The 16,882-nt window shown below is 44.8% G+C and overlaps 1 protein-coding gene across 3 annotated transcripts in view; it reads left to right on the forward strand.

Annotated features, from left to right (window-relative positions):
- The first annotated feature begins 6,782 nt into the window (after nucleotides 1-6,782).
- The window catches only part of txlng (taxilin gamma), a 60,475-nt gene continuing 50,375 nt past the window's right edge, over nucleotides 6,783-16,882 (forward strand). For 2 of the 3 annotated variants that reach the window (XM_078559379.1, XM_078559381.1), the window contains exon 1: nucleotides 6,783-6,922. In XM_078559379.1, coding sequence (XP_078415505.1) covers nucleotides 6,863-6,922 — 60 coding nt within the window. In that variant the 5' untranslated portion in view covers nucleotides 6,783-6,862. Of the gene's footprint in view, nucleotides 6,923-15,733; nucleotides 15,828-16,882 lie in introns of all 3 variants that reach the window. The other variant, XM_078559380.1, reaches the window with a different exon arrangement.

Raw genomic sequence — 16,882 nt, forward strand, 5'->3', positions numbered from 1 at the left:
TTGTTGGAGGTGCCATTTTTCAGATGAGAATTCAAACTACCGACCTGACATGAACATAAAAGATAACATGGCACTACTGGAAGAGCAGGAGAGCTGTTTTGACCAGCATTCATCTCTCAACCAAAAACAGCTTGTATCGTTGCTTTTAGATACATTTTGTACCTAAAATGTTGAACCTTTTTTTACTCCTCAGAAAGCTACAGGCACTGAGCCTTTCATTGAAGCAATCTGCTAGACCTCATCTGGACCTTGGTGGGATTGGAAAACGGAGATTAGATTGCATTTAGCAGCACTGAACATGCATGGAAACCCTTATGTCTTAAGCACCAAGGTAATGTTTACATGCACATACGATATCTGAGGCACTGGTCTAATGGACAGATCACTTTCCCACCTCCCATATGCCTCGTACACTGCCATTCTATATGTCAACAAGTTTCTTCTCCCTGCCAATGCACTGTTACCATCCTTGCCTGTGTACCTGTTGTGCCTGGACATATCTGTCTTTGTAAACCAGTATTACACACTTCTAACCTAGCTGTTATACAAACAAACAGTGGTTGCTATTAGGAGGCAATGTAGATCCCAACACTTTGTTACCTTATTCTTAACAGACTGATTTCAATCTGGGATATCCCATTTTTTTCTCCTCCTTGGAAACTGATCACTCATCACTTGATAGGCCTCCCATGGGTTGGACTTACCTCAATGATCTACCCTCACAAGCAATAGCTGTTAAAGATGAATGTTTCCCAGGCTTTCCCCAAGGTAATACAACAACTTTCATTTATATAGCACTTTTAACGTAATAAAACATCCCAAAATGCTTCACAGGAGCATTATTAAATGAGAGGGGTGACAGATAAACTAACCCTCCTCATCCTTCTCACTATGTCTGCAGCCTTTGACATGGTTGACCATGCCATTCTTGACCAACACTTCTCCACTGTCATCCAGCTCAGTGGGACTGCTCTTAGCTGGTTGCATTCTTATCTATCAAATCGTAGCCAGAGTATCACTTGCAAAGGGATTTCTTCCTGCTCCCACACCGTTACCTCTGGTGTCCCCCGAGGATCTATCCCTGGCCCCCTCATATTTCTCATCTACATGCTGTCCCAAAGTGACGTTATCTAAAGGCACAGTGTACATGTACACTGACAACACCAGGCTCTACCTCACCGCCACCTCCCTCTACTCCTCCACTGTTGCTAAATTACTGTAAATCCAGTACTGGATAAGCATAATTGCTCCAATTAAACCTTGGGAAGACTGGAGCCATTGTTTTCAGACTACACTCTAAACTCTGTTTCCAAGCTACCGACTAAACCCAGACCGTTCACAAGCTATATTTGACCCCAAGATGAACTTCTGACCACATATTCATGCCACCACCAATAACTATTTCCACCTCCATAACACCACTGATTTTGACCCTGCCTCAGCCCATCCGCTACTAAAACCCTCATTCTTACCTTTGTTACCTCTAGACTTCACTATTTCAATGCACAGCTGGCTTGTTCTCCCATATTCTGCCCCCCCCGTAAACTTGAGGCTATCCTAAACCCAGCTGCCCACTCTTAACTCTCACTAAGTCCCATTTACCCTTATCACCCCTGTGCTTGCTGACCTACTGGCTCCTGGTCAAGCAATATCTTGATTTTAAAAGTCTTGTCCTCGTTTTCAAATCCCTCCATGGCCTCAGCCCTCCCTACCCCTGCAATATCCTCAAGATCCACAACTCTTTGAGATATCTGCACACCTCTAATTCTGGCCTTTTGAGCATCTCCAATTTTAATTGTTCCATTGGAGGCCTTGCTTTCAGTTGCCTGGACTGTAAGTTCTGCAATTCCCTTTATACATGCCTCCACTTCTCTACGTCGCTTTCCTCCTTTTAAGATACTCCTTAAAACCTCCTTGAGCAAGCTTTGGTCATCTGACCTAATATCTTCTTATGACCCTAGTGTCAAATTTTGTTTTATGATGTTCCAGTGAAGTGCCTTGGGACATTTCACTATGTTAAATGCACCACATAAATAGAAGTTGTTGTTGTCACAGTCTGGTAGAATGCCATATAAGAACCACTTCAGCATTGTGGCAGGGGTGGAAACTTAATTGGAGGGATTCAAACATGGAGTTCCAGGGAAGATGGACCCAGATTTGGGAGACAACAACATGTTCAAGGACTTTGGAGAGGTCCGGTTTTTGCGTTTATAAATTGCCCAAGTTGCTACATCTGCTATTGTTTACCTACATTGTGTGAAGGATCCAAATGAGAAAGAAACTCAATCCTGGACAGAGTGAAGTCTTCATCCTGGCATGCTGTAAACATTAATGACACAGCAAATGCCACTCATTATAATTGAAATATACAACTCATTGTAATGCTACGTCACAGCTCCACAACATTAAATAGGTTTGTGACCTATGTTACTCCTAACAATTGTTTATTGTAAAATCATAAAGCCAGAAGATAAACACAGATGAGGATGGCCATTTAGCCCATTTTCTTTAGCTCAGCTGACCAGGGTAAACTTGCAGTCTTCCTCATCGCTGTATCCAGCAGTTTATTTAATGACTCTAGATTTTTCCTTCTGCCCTGTTAGGAAATGCATTGTATGTACTGTATACATCAGGATAAAGCTACAGCCCGAGAAGTGGATATTGCTTGCAGCTGTTAATCTGTGCCCTGCCAAGTCTTGGTCAAGTACTGAAGGAGTGGGCAACTATACTAAACAGCCCAGGACGTTCATCTGACTGGAAATTTCCAGGCATGTACATATAAAATGATGCAATCTGATGGATTCCCCTGTTCTATTATGTTTAATTGATATATTTATGTTTGCTCCAGGGCACAGCATAATTGATAAAGGAAGGATTCCCAATTATATTCAGGCAAGGTGAACATCTCATGCGTCGCAGTTACTGGGGTCCAAATTGAACATAACATCAATTCTGGCTTTTATGAGGTCAGTAGACTGGAAAGAACTGTTGGTTGTAAAGGGAAAAAAATGCAAGGCTGTGGTGAAAGAGCAGAGGAATGGCTCTAATTGGATAGCTCTTTCATACGTAGCACAGGCTCAATGGACCAATTGATTCCCTTTTTTTAATTCTTTCACAGGGTGTGGGCATTGCTGGTTAGGCCAACAATTTTATTGCCCAAACCTAATTGCCCATGAGAAGGTGGTGCTGAGCTGCCTTCTTGAACTGCTGCAGCTCATGTGGTGTAGGTACACCCATGGTGCTGTTTGGGAGGGAGTTCCACGATTTTGACCCAGCGACAATGATGGAACGGTGGTATAGTTCCAAGTCAGGATGGTGCGTAGTTTGGAGGAGAACATGCAGGTTGTGGTGTTCCCATGCATCTGCTGCCCTTGTCCTTCTAGGTGGTAGAGATTGCGGGTTTGCAAGGTTCTGTCAAAGGAGTCTTGGTGAGTTGCCGCAATGCATCTTGCAGATGGTACACACTGCTGCTACTGTGTCGGTGTTGAAGTGGTGGATGGGGTGCCAATCAAGCGGGCTGCTTTCTCTTGGATGGTGTCGAGTTTCTTGTGTGTTGTTGCTTGCAACTGTTTAATCTGTGCACTCAGCCAGGCAAGTAGAGATTATTCCATTACACTGCTGACTTGTGCCTTGTAGATGGGCAGGCATTGGGGAGTGAGTTGCTCGCTGAAGAATTCCCAGTTTCTAACCTGCTCTTGTAGCCACAGTATAAGACTGATCCAGTTCAGTTTCTGGTCATTGGTAACTCCCAGGATGTCGATATTGGGGTATTCAGCATTGAAGGGGAGATGGTTGGATTCATTCTTGTCGGAGACGGTTATTGCCTGGCACTTGTGTGGCGCAAATGTTACTTGCCATTTATCAGCCCAAGCCTGGCTATTGTCCAGGTCTTGCTGTATATGGGCACGCACTGTTTCAGTATCTGAGGAGTTGCAAATCGTGCTCTAGATTATGCAATCAACAGCACTTCTGACATTATGATGGAGGGAAGGTCATTGATGAATTAGCTGAAGATGGTTGGCCCTAGGACACCACACTGAGGAACCCCTGCAGTGATGTCATTGAAGTCCCCCACTAAAGTACATTCTGTGCCCTAGCTACTGTCAGTGCTTCCTCCAATGGTGTTCAACATGGAGCAATATTGATTCATCAGCTGGGGGTGGGGTTGGTGGCGGGGGGGGGGGCGGGGTTCTCATGTTGTCGGTAGTAATCAGCAGGAGGTTTCCTTCCCCATTTTTGGCCTGATGCCATGAGACTTCATGGGGTCCAGAGTCGATGTTGGGAATTCCCAGGGCAACTTTCTCCTGACTGTTTATTACTGTGCTGCCAGCTCTGGGGTGGTGGTGGTGGTGTCTGGAACATTGTCTGTAAGTTATGATTCCGTGAGGATGACTGTCAGGCTGTTGCTCAACTAGTCTGTGGGACAGCTCTCCCAATTTTAGCACATGCCCCCAGGTGTTAGTAAGGAGGGTCATCAGTGCCACGTTTGCCATTGTGATTTCCAGTGCCTACACTAATGCTGAGTGATCTGTCCAGTTTCATTGACTGCTTTGTAGCAGTTTGATAGGCTATTTAAGAGTCAACCACATTGCTGTGAGTCACACATAGGCCAGACCATGTCCCAAGACTACCAATGTCTATACCAAGACTATTACCAGATTTATTAACTGAGTTTAAATTCCACCAGCTGCCATGGTAGGATTCGAACCCATATCCCCAAAGCATTAGCCTGGCCCTCTGAATTACTAGGCCAGTGACATTAACACTATGCCACCACCTCTTTCTCTCCCCACCTCCCCCAACTGGTTGTAGGATTCAATGATTCTAGACACTCCCTATGTCCCTGTTACCCTTCCCCTTTATCATGGTCTCTGCTTCCTCTGAACAGCTGATCAACGCACATTTATCAACAAAGCAAGATTGAGAAGCTAAATTGATGAGTTGCATAAGAATTTCAAGGCCTAGCATTGAGGGTCCCCTCAACTTGGGAGACCCTGAATCAGTGGAATTGACAGATTATTTTAAGCCAGTCCTCAGGGATGTAGGCAAAACAAATTAAATTATATACACTTCTAAAATAGCAAAACTTCCCCCACAGCCACTGGTGCACAAATTGTAGGGGTTTTGGGACATGGTCCCTCTGAAAATGTTTCAATCTTTACATTAAAAATAATTCATTCTGATCTACTTAATACATTTTTATATTTCGCTATTGGTAGATGTTTAATCTAAAACTATGGAAAAACAAGACAGACTGTTGCTGATGATCCCACAGTATTCAGCTCCATTCACAACTCTTGGAAAAGCCTATACCAGTCTAGCGCAGGACCTAGAGATCATGCAGGTTTGGGCTGACAAGGAACATAGTGATCATTTCCAAAATATAAACGTCTAACTAGCTCCCCTGAACTTCAACAGCACTACTTTTGCTGAGTCATCCATCATCATCCCAGAGAAGGGGGTAGGGTGGGGAAGGTCACCACCAACCAGAAGCTTAATTGGTCCAGCCTTATCAACAATGTAACAAGAAGAAGCTATATACTCCTGACAAGTGGCTGACCTTCTGACTCCTCAAAGACCCTGCATTATCTCCAGCACTCGCGCCAAGACTGCAATGCAACACTCGCCACTTACCTTGAGGTTGCAGCTGCAACAACACTCAAGAGGCTCAAAATCATGTGGGACAGAGTAGTTTTCTTGGTTGCTGCCACTGACCCAATATCCACCCCCTTTATTATCTTTCATTTCCCACCAACCTGTCTCTCTTGCAGTCCCCTTGGTATTTTTCATCCTCCCTAGGCCTATGTTGGCTTCTTACACCCTCCTTACCTCTTTTACCCTGTGGCATCTTTTACCCTCTTTTAGTTTGTACTGACACATTTCACCCCTTTCCCGGCTTCTCTCTGTTCCCCAACAGTACTGTGGGTGTACCTAGGCCAAGTGGATTGCAGCGGTTCAAGAAGGCAGCTCACCACCACCTTCTGATGGGCAATAAATGCTGGTCTCGCCTGCAACATCCACATCCCGTAAATGAATAAAAAAAGCCACCACTTTCCTTGCCCTTTTCTTGCAATTCAAGCATGTTTCACCTTCTTTGCCCCCGGTTCTTGATGCCACTCTTGATTGATTACCACAATGGAGGACTAAGACCAATAGGTTTAAGTAAAGATAGCAGGCAAAGGGCAGCAAATGGAGTTGAGGTCGAGATCAGCCATATATCCTGAACACCGAAAAAGACTTAAGTGGCTAAATGGCTATTCGTGTTCTGTAATGACAAATTAAATCAGCACAAATTCAAATCTGTTCAATTGCAATGTTGGCTATTATGAAATAAGGGGCTGTATAAGCAACAAGTACCTTACCTGCTATAGTGTATTTAAGGTCTGATGTTCATAGGAAACAGAAAGGGATTTAATGTCAATCAGATGTTCAAGCAAAGGAAATGTTTGACAGTGTTTTATCATGATGCTTTAATGTTTGTTTCACAGGAAAGATGCAAACAAGGACAATAATTTCCTGTATGGCAGGGAAGAGATCTTGAGTGTGTGTTTTGTTTGTTGCTGTTCCGGGCAGTCAACTCCCTCTCTCTCTCTCTCTCCCTCCCTCCTCCACTCTCTCTCTCTCCTCCACTCTCTCTCTCTCTCCCTCCTCCCCTCTCTCTCTCTCTCCTCCACTCTCTCTCTCTCTCTCTCTCCTCCTCTCTCCCTCCCTCCTCTCTCTCTCTCTCTCTCCCTCCTCCCCTCTCTCTCTCTCTCTCTCCCTCCTCCCCTCTCTCTCTCTCTCCCTCCCTCCTCCCCTCTCTCTCTCTCTCTCAGCTGTTCTCCCTCCCTCCTTCCTCTGGCAAATTCACTTCCGTCACATCATGGCGACACGGATTGTACAGGAGGCGAGCAGACTGGATTTAACAGCTGAGGACAGAGAGGTAAAGGCGAGAGGAGTGGGGGAGGGTGATAGCAGAGCGGGGGTCCTCATGCTGCAAAGCCGGGAGGGGAAGGGAGGGGAGGGGAGGGGAGGGGAGAGGAGCCCGGGGTTCGGGGGGGGGGAGAACCCGGGGAGTTAGCGCCGGCTCCACATGGAGCAAAACGTCAAGAAAACAAGGGGGGGGGGATTGAAATGCTACAAAGCGCGTTTGTTCCGGGGATGATAGATACACCATTTAAACATGAAGCATAAACAAACCCACCCACCCAGCAACCCGGCCGCCTCCGGGCTCTTCTCCCGGGGGGGGGGGGGGGGGGGGGGATGGAACTTTCAGTCCAGATCTTTTAAAATAAGGTTCCTTAAAGAGAAAGGCGAGGACAAAACTGGCGCCTTGTGCGGAGGGTGAGGCCCGACATTTAGAGGGAGGCGGGATTTAAACCGGAGCGGCGAGGACCGGGCACAGAGAGAGAGAGAGAGAGTGACCGGTCAATGTGGAGAGGCTGGTGTCCGGAGAGCAGGTGTCCGCAGCCTCCCCGGAGGCTGGACAAATACACCCCCCACTCTCCTCCCCCTTTACCCCGCGGTCCAGTCACTCACCTTCCTCAGAACTGGGTTATTGAGCAACATTTATACCCCCCCACCCCCGCCGCGCCACCTTCCCTTACTCAGGATGCACGAGCTCGGTATTGGGGCCTAAGAGTCTCCTTCACTCTTACTGCGTAGTCTCCTTAATGCCATTAGAACAAAAAAAAAAGTACGCGCCAAGCACCCTTCTCCAGACCCTGGCACAAGCAGCGGGTTGTCGGGTGTGCAGTTTGGCAGCTTTTTCTGCATTGAAGATGTGTGCCCAGGTCAGTCAGGCAGGGGGGCAGGGAGGGGTGGGGGGTCTTTTTGTTCCTGGTTAACCCAGGTGGGCAGTCCAAAAGTACAGCGCCGGCCGGCCGGGGCATTGCCGCTTTATTTGAATGGGTCTTTTACAATGGGTTGCTAGGTTGATCCGCCTGGGTTGCACTGCTGCAGATGGAACGCGGCCCGGGCGGCCGGTGCTGTAGTTAGAACGTGGCCCGGGAGGCCGGTGCTGCAGATGGAACGTGGCCCGGGCGGCCGGTGCTGCAGATGGAACGTGGCCCGGGCGGCCGGTGCTGTAGTTGGAACGTGGCCCGGGCGGCCGGTGCTGCAGATGGAACGTGGCCCGGGCGGCCGGTGCTGCAGATGGAACGTGGCCCGGGCGGCCGGTGCTGTAGTTGGAACGTGGCCCGGGCGGCCGGTGCTGCAGATGGAACGTGGCCCGGGCGGCCGGTGCTGTAGTTAGAACGTGGCCCGGGCGGCCGGTGCTGCAGATGGAACGTGGCCCGGGCGGCCGGTGCTGTAGTTAGAACGTGGCCCGGGCGGCCGGTGCTGCAGATGGAACGTGGCCCCGGGAGGCCGGTGCTGTAGTTAGAACGTGGCCCCGGGACTGACCGTGGCCCCGGGCGGCCGGTGCGGCAGTGCCAGCGCGGATCAGCACATGTCGGGGTAACAGAGAGGGCAACGCTTGCGAGTTAACGGAGGACATCCTGGACTCGGCAGATAACCCCACGCAAAACACGTTTTTGTTTCTTTGGTGGAGGAAGAGGGAAAGTGCGCACTTATACAGAAGATAAATAAATACGCATGCAGGTTTAAATTTGGTGCTGGTATAAATATTGGCCTTGGGGGGCGATTGCAGTAAAGGCGTGCGAATGTCAGGGTTTTTGCCACATCAGTGATTTTCATGTTCATGCTAAATTAATCACTTTAAAAGCGTTCCTTTTCTTTCGTTACCCTTTAAATTCTCTGCTGAACAGAGTTTGGGTGTTAACATATGCTACAGCACCAATTGTAGTTGACAAATACAGTTACAAATTAGTGACACAGTTGTAGCAGGCTCGGTGCACGTGGAGAACATATCCCACTTCAATAATGAATGCTGTGTGGGGCACTGGGGGCATAACGGTGCTGTGTACAATGATACTGGCATTGGTGCTGTGATCTGATGCACACTGTCATCGCTGTAATTGGACCCTGGTAGTTTACCTGATAAATAAGGATTCTATGAAATCCTTGCTCCTGTACCTGATTTTAAAGCAATGCAACCTGACACGATTGAGTTAGTGACTCCAGGCATGTGTATACTATGGGGAGGTGTAGGACAGGATGGGGATCTGGGAGTTATATCAAAATACTGATATCCACAGGTCCACAGCAGATCTTGAGGCTGCCTAGAGAGTAAATAGGATGCGTAGACATGAAAGTTCATTGTTATACTTCGAGTATTAATAGTCTTGCATGTTATAACCTAATTATATCAGTCGCAAATATTGCATGCCAGTGGCAGCTATTGGAGAACAGTGAAAGATTCTCATTTAGCCAACATGTTAAGTATCTTAATTCTGCAGATATTTATTTGGATGATCTGCCACATCATGTTTTTGTGTAAATGTACAATAAAAAATATTGTCTTAAGTAAAAGCATATGGAAGAGAGAGTGTCTAATTTTCCCCTGAGATGTTGCCACGAATACTGGAGAGAACTTCCAGAAGGAGCAGTGTCTGTGTGTATTTCTGTGTCGACCTGGACAGTAACTTGACAGGTCGGGAATCTGAAAAACATCACAGTCTGCCAATACCTGTCAGTTTCTCATCTGGAGCATAAGCAATAATTCTAGAAACATCCAGGTCATTCAGCACCTGTGGAGGGGACAGGTGAGTTGATGCTTTAGAGTGTACACCCTTTGTCAGAACAAGTTTTTTTCTTTTTGGTTCTATGGTGTCATCTGACTTCTGCATGTACGCACTTCCAGCCTGTGGATATGATCATGTGTGGAAACAGTTCCTCTCTCAGGACACAAGAGGCCAGTTATGCTGCTGCTGTTGTCACTGTCCTATTAGGTGATCAGCATGGATGCATTAAAGGTGAAGTTAGATAAACATGATAGAGAAGGATATGGTGATGGTGTTAGATGAAGAGGGGTGGTAGGAGGACTTGTTTGCAGCATGGACCTAGTGGATGAAGCTGCTTGTTCCTAAGCTGTACTATCTATGTAATTGAGGTTGGGCATAATCAGGGACTCAGGGCCTGAGTACATGTCACAGAATCTGTTTACCCTCTGAGCTATCCTTAATGCACTGATAGCACAGAACAAAACCTACAAAGAACTGCAGTTTCATTTCATATGAATACATTTCTTAACTGCTTTTTCCCTGGATTACTGATTGCTCGCTGGCTGTTATAGATTGGGCCTGCCTCTCCTTGATCCTGCATGAGCTCAGCCCGTGCTCAGCAGTTGTGGGACTTGTCTTGACAAACCCCAGAGTCTGACCAAGGGATATAGAAGAAGTAAAGAAAGCTTAAGCAATCCTGTGCCTCCGAGCTCTGTATCGTGGGTGTTGAGGTGTGCAGCAGAGTAGTGTGGGCAGAAAGCACCAGGCCCGTTGACTGTCCTTTTAATTGACCCATCCTTTCTGATCCAGACAGGATCAGAATCCAAGCTTGTAGCTCACGAACAGAGGTTGGAGGAGGCGTAAGTGTGCACCTCGTAACTGTTGATTTCGAGGAGGTACCAAGAGGTGCACAAGTGCACTAAAAAGGGAGATCAGTGCTCCAAGGTAGATGTTCTTTCCTTGAATATTGCCTGACTTACATAGCTGCTTGATAAGTTCAGGTACTTTCACACCCGTTGACAGTTCAAGTTGGCATCCAGTCAAATTATTTATGAACTATACAGTAATTGGTTGAGACTTGCATATAAAAGAGTTTCAGGTGAGGTGTGTAGCTGGCATTAGTCCAGGTGAGCCATTCTAATGTCTGAATCATAAAACTAGGTGAGCAAATTTTCATGCTAGTACTGTAGCAGTTGACATTTCTCATCACGTAACTAGATAACAATTACAAAAAAAGGAATAAAAGTGACGTGAACGGGTGTTCTCACTTGTGCAATTCCTGAAGGATTAAGCTATTATCTGATTCTTAGAAGAGTGTTGTAAGATTTTCCAACATATTTATAGGTATAATTGCACACAGACTGTTAAGACAAGATCATGGAACAGCAGTGACTGTACACTGAATCCCAAAATTGCGCAAATATCTATGGTGCTATTGTACAGTAGTTTGTTTTCAGTGATGTAAGTTTCAAAATTCAAATGACTTGCAATCCTCTGATCATGTTCTGCTATGAAATAGTGACAGGGAAACCCCAATATTTCTAAGCAAAGGCATGATTCCGTTTTACCTGACTGGGATATGAAGCAAATTGTGTTTCTACGAGCCGATGTGTACATAGTTGATAATTTAAGGACATAATCTGAATTTCAGTTAGCAGCATGCTCTCCATGTAGATGTACTTTCAAGCTCCAATTCAGGAACATGCTGGCATTCAATTTTGTACTGAAGGCCTACAGTTGACAGGTTCCTTGAACCATATTTTCAAAAAGCCTCTGTAATTATTTGAAGACTTAAGTAAGGTCACCTCAAGTCGAAGAAAATAAGCTTGCTTAGTTAATCTTCCTTTATTCACACCGTTATCTTGGCCTCCCTCCAATTCCTCATCTACACGCTGCCCCTTGGTGACACAATTCAGAGACATGATGTTGGTTTCCATGTGTATGCTGAAAACACTTGGCTCTATCTCACCACCACCTGTCCTGATCCTTCCATTGCCTTTGTTCTGTCAGCCTCCAGTTAAATGTTGGGAATGCCAAAACCATTGTCTTTGACTTTTTTCACTATTAAAATTTGTTTCCTTGCTACTAATTCCATCCCCACTCCCAGGACACCTACTCTGATTGGAACACTTTGCAACCTCATGGTCTTATTTGATCCTGATCTGAGCTTCCAACTCCATATGCTCTCTGTTGTAAACACCATCTACTTCCACTGTTGTGAAGTTGCCCCTGCCTTAGCTCATCGACTGCTGAAGCAATCATCCATGCTGTAGTCACCATCAGATTCCATTATTCCAATGCCAGCCTTCCAACCTCCACAAACTTGAACTCCATCAGCGTTCTGCTGCCCTTATCATAACCCGCATCACATCCCGCTCACCCATCACCCCTGTGCTCAATGACCTACATTTGCTCCTGGCCACCAATGCCCTGAATTTAAAATGCTCATCGTTGTGTTCAAGTTGCTCCAAGGCCTCGTCCCTTCTCAATCTGTGTAACCTCCTTCAGCCATACAACACTCCAAAAGCTCTGCATTCCTCCGCTACTCTGGCCTTATGTACATCCCCCACTCCCTTCGCCCCACCATGGATAGCTGTGTCTTCAACTGTCTTGGCCCTAAAATCTAGAATTCCCTCCAGGTCTCACCATTACTCTTTCCTTTTGAGATTCTCTTTAAAATCTAGTTAAGATCAAGCTTTCGGGCAATATTAGGAATGATGACTAATGCTTCAGTGTCTGCTTTTGTCTGATTACACTCTAAAGTGCCTTGGATTAAAGGTGCTTTATAAATGTAAGTTTATGTAAACTCCTGTTGTCTGGAATAATCTTTGTTGCTTGTCACTGAATTCCTTTGCTGTTCAGCCTATGATTCGGCAAAGAATACTACACGTAATACTCTAGATGTGGATCTGACCAGCACCTTATGCAGCAACCATGCAGACTTAATGTAGAACTCCTGTCTGTCTGCATAGACAAATGCTACCTTCACCTAGACTTCTGTAGATTCATCCACCTGAACACCTTGGATATTGTTCCTGATAATTATGTGCAAGATAGTGAAATTCCCTGGTATTTAAAGGGTAAAAAGTTCCCCTGCACTCTAGGTATGTGTCAAGAACACAGATTGCAATATCATGTACTCCCACATTCTGGGCACACAGTAGCAGGCTGGAGTGTGTAACTTTGTGAAGTGTGTTTATTGATGTACACCACGAGGGTGCAGTGAAATGATTACCCTCAAGAATCTGAACTTGCCCTCCGGTAATTCATTGTTTTGGAGGGGTGGCGAGGGGAGGGGAACCTTCATTATAGTAGCACCTGTTGAAATTTCAAATGCTTTTAGTTTGCTAATGTTAGCTTTTTATTACCCTATGCGGTGTAGTCTTTACAATAAGCAATGTTTTAACAGTCAAAAACAGCTGGAAATGAACCATAATTGGGGATGGGTAAATGTAAATAGCTGGTCAGATTAAGTTTAATTAATGGGATTACTACCTTGATTTCCTCACCCATATTCTATTTTTAAAGAGAAGATTTATGCTCATATATAACCCAGTGTTGCTTCATGTTTCTGCATTACCAGCTCAATATTTTATGTAACAGCTTGTGTTAACTCTGTTAAAAGCACCTCTCCCTGTCAAGTGATGTGAAAACAGTCTTACAGGCTGCAGTCCAACAGACACCCATCAATAAACAAGTTCTGCACCCACTGTGTGTATATTTCTATAAAATGAGTTAGGCTGTAATGGTTTATCCCTAAATGATGGTGTTTTAATATTTTGAAAAACAAATGAAGAACCTTTTTTATTCAGAGTTGTATTTAAACTCATTTAAATTACAGATCTCACGACTGGCGCATTACACGAGCTCTTGCACGTCATCAATCTGCATGAGGCAAGTGTCGTACATCATTATGATGAGTTCATAGTACATTTAGAATCATAGAATCAATATTACCAATCTGCTTTGAATGTGCCAGCCTGGAGTACAGGTATTTGCATTAATGTTAGAAACGTGGAAAGATTTATGACTCAGGAGGTGGCCATTCAGCCCTTCATGTCCACATCGGCCAGAAGAAAAAAGCCACCCAGTCTAATCCACCTCCCCGGTCTTATTCCATAACCTCACAGGGTACCTCAAATGCACGTCCAGTTGTTTTTTTCCAATGTGATGAGTGTCCCTGCCTCAGCCACCCTTTCAGGCACCGAGTTCCAGAACCCCACCATCCTCTGGGTGAAAAAGAAATTACTCCTCAGCTCCCCTCTAATCCATAATTACTTTAAATCTATGCCCCCTGGTCATTGATCCCTCTGCTAATGGAAGTAAGTCCTCTCCATCCACTGTATCGCAGCCCCTCATAATTTTATAGACCTTCCTTCCTCTTCCTCTGTTCCAAAGAAAACAACCCCAGCTTTCCAACCTTCCCTCAGAGCTAAAGTTCCCCATTCCTGGCAATATTATAAATCTCTGCAGTGTTCCCTCTCGTGTGATCACATTCTTCCTGTAGTGCAATGGCCAGAACTCTATGTAGTACTCTAGCTGCAGTCTAATGAGTGTTTTGTACAGTTCTAGCACAACCCTCCCCACTTTTATACTATAGGCCTTGGACAATAAAGGAAAATATACCATATATGCCTTCTTGACCACCTTACCCACCTCTCCAGCTGCCTTAAGAGATCTGTAGAAATACACTTCAAGGTTCCTCTGTTCTAAACTTCTCAGAAATTCTTTGCCTTGTTTATCCTCCCCAAATGCCTTACCGCATACTTATGTGGATTGAATTCCATTTCCCACTGTTCCAGTACATTGGCCTCTTCCTGCAATCTATAGCTATCTTCCTCACGATCAGCCACACGGCCAATTTTTGAATTATCTGCAAAATTCTTAATAGTGCTCCCCAAGTTTAAGTCTAAATCATTGATATATACCACTAACAGCAAGGGACCCAGTACTGAGCCCTGCAGAATCCCACTGGAAACATCCTTCCAGTCACAAAAATACTTGTTGATCATAACTGTTTGCTTTCTGTCACCAAGCCAATTTTGGACCTAAAGATTCTGAATGAAAAAATGCCCCCTCATCTCAGTCGTCAATGACCAACCACTTATCCTGAGGCTGTTCCCCATCTTCCAGATATCCCATCCAGAGGAAACAACCTCTCAGTATCTACCCTGTCAAGCCCTTTCAGAATCTTGTATGCTTCAATGAGATCACCTCTCATTCTTCTAAACTCCAGAAAATATAGGCCCAATTTACTCAGCCTCTCATCACTGAGCAACTCACTCATTCCAGGATCTAATCTGGTGAACCTTTGCTGTACCTCCTCAAAGAAAAGTATATCTTTCCTTCGATTATGGAGACCAAAATTACACACAGTATTCCAGGTATGGCCTCACCAAAGTTCTGTACAATTGTAGCAAGACTTCCTTGTTATTGTGCCCCAATCTCAATCACCTTGCAATAAAGGCCAACGTGCCATTTGCCTTCCTAACTGCCTGCTGTACCTTTTGTGAGACACTCAAGTCCATCTGAATATCAACATATATAAGTATCATGCTTTTAAAAAATATTCCTTTTTTTTTGTTTTTATTACCAAAATAACTTCACGTTTCCCCATATTATACTCCATCTGCCACCTTGTTGCTTAACCTGCTGTAGATTTTTGCAGCCTTTTTGCGTCCTCCCCACATTCCTACCTATATTTGTAATGTCAATAAACTTGAATAGCATGACTCTCGGTCTCTTAATTAAGTCATTCATGTAGATTGTAAATAGCTGAGGCTCAAGCATTGATCCTTGCAGCATTCCCCTGTTACAGCTTGCCAACTTGAAAATACCTCATGTATCCCCACTCTGCTTCCAGTCCATTAACCAACCTCCATCCATGCTAATATGTTAGCCCACCTCCATGAGCCCTTATCTTGCATATTAATCTTTTTTGTGGCACCTTATCGAATGTCTTTTGGAAATAATTCTTAAGTTAGCTCAGCAGCTTTGTGCCTGCGAAGATCAAAATGTCAAAGTGATCTCTTTGGAGACGATCTGTATTATGTTTTCACGGTTCTAATGGAGGTGCCCAAAACAGAATATATCTACTTGTTCAGTCTCAATGCTTGAATAATTTGTTTCAGGGATGTGGATTGAAACTTTGGGTGGTTCACCTAACTCCCTAAACAACCCATTCAGCACCTGAAAAAGATTATGTTTCAAATCATTCCTTATGAGGTTAGTTTAAAGTTCTATCTTGGTGATTCTTTGACAACTGTAAATTATTTTTAAAATCGGCAGCTCAGGAAGGAAGTAGATTGATGTTGCTGCCACAGAAATTGAAACTGGTTGCCTCCCAGCTTATCGTGCAGGTGTTAAGGCTTTAGCTGCTTGTAATATTTAATTTTGATCTCTGTCAGTGGGATAGCGGTGAAAATGTTATGGGCAGCTGTTTCACAGAGATATGGAAGGTATTAATGTACAACTAAAGTTGGTGTTTGAAATTGTCCAGACTAAAATCTAATTGCTGCAGTAATAATGCCTCCTTTTTGATGATTTATACATGTTGCACAGTAGAATGCTTCTCCTAAGTCTCTCTACCTTTTCCTCCTTAATACCTACCTCTTTTGACCAAGAATTTAGTCACCCATCCTCCTAGCTCTTTGACTTGATGTTGCTGTTAACTCCTATGAAGAACCTTGGGACATGTTGCAATTTTAAAGGCGAGATACAAATGCAAGTTATTGCACAACTTGCTTGTCATTGTGAGAAAAATATCAGGCCGGATTTTGCTGTAGAAACAGTGGTGAAGCTGACCAGGTTTACTGTTATTAAAGAGTGAATTGGCATTGAACTAACTATTCTAACTTCCACTTCCTGGCCCTTTCTCTGTGTGCTTCAGCAAGAATTCCCCCATTTGATTAGTTACGGAGTTACTTTCCCTGTTCACACAGGCTCTCGACCCTCTCGAGGGCACCGCACCATTTTGACTCTAATTTGTACTAAGTCCCAGGGCAAAATTCCCCAGAAAGTCTGTGGGCAAGTGCAGGTCAAACGAGCAATTGATGCCCTTCATTTGCTACGGACAGCAAAGTTCGACCTGTCAGGTTCACTTGTCACTTAATGATAGCATCAGTCTCCTTATTTTCAGAAAGAATGCTTTAACTGTGGTTTATTGAATACACTTTGTGAAAGTGCAGACTGAGCATCACCTTGACTTATGTTGTGAAGAGAGGCCAAGGCAGGGGTGTGTATAAAGAACAAGCGGTGTGGTACGATGAAGCAGTTCTGAT

Source organism: Cetorhinus maximus, chromosome 16, assembly GCF_964194155.1.
Source record: "Cetorhinus maximus chromosome 16, sCetMax3.hap1.1, whole genome shotgun sequence".
Classification (NCBI taxonomy): Eukaryota; Metazoa; Chordata; class Chondrichthyes; order Lamniformes; family Cetorhinidae; genus Cetorhinus; species Cetorhinus maximus.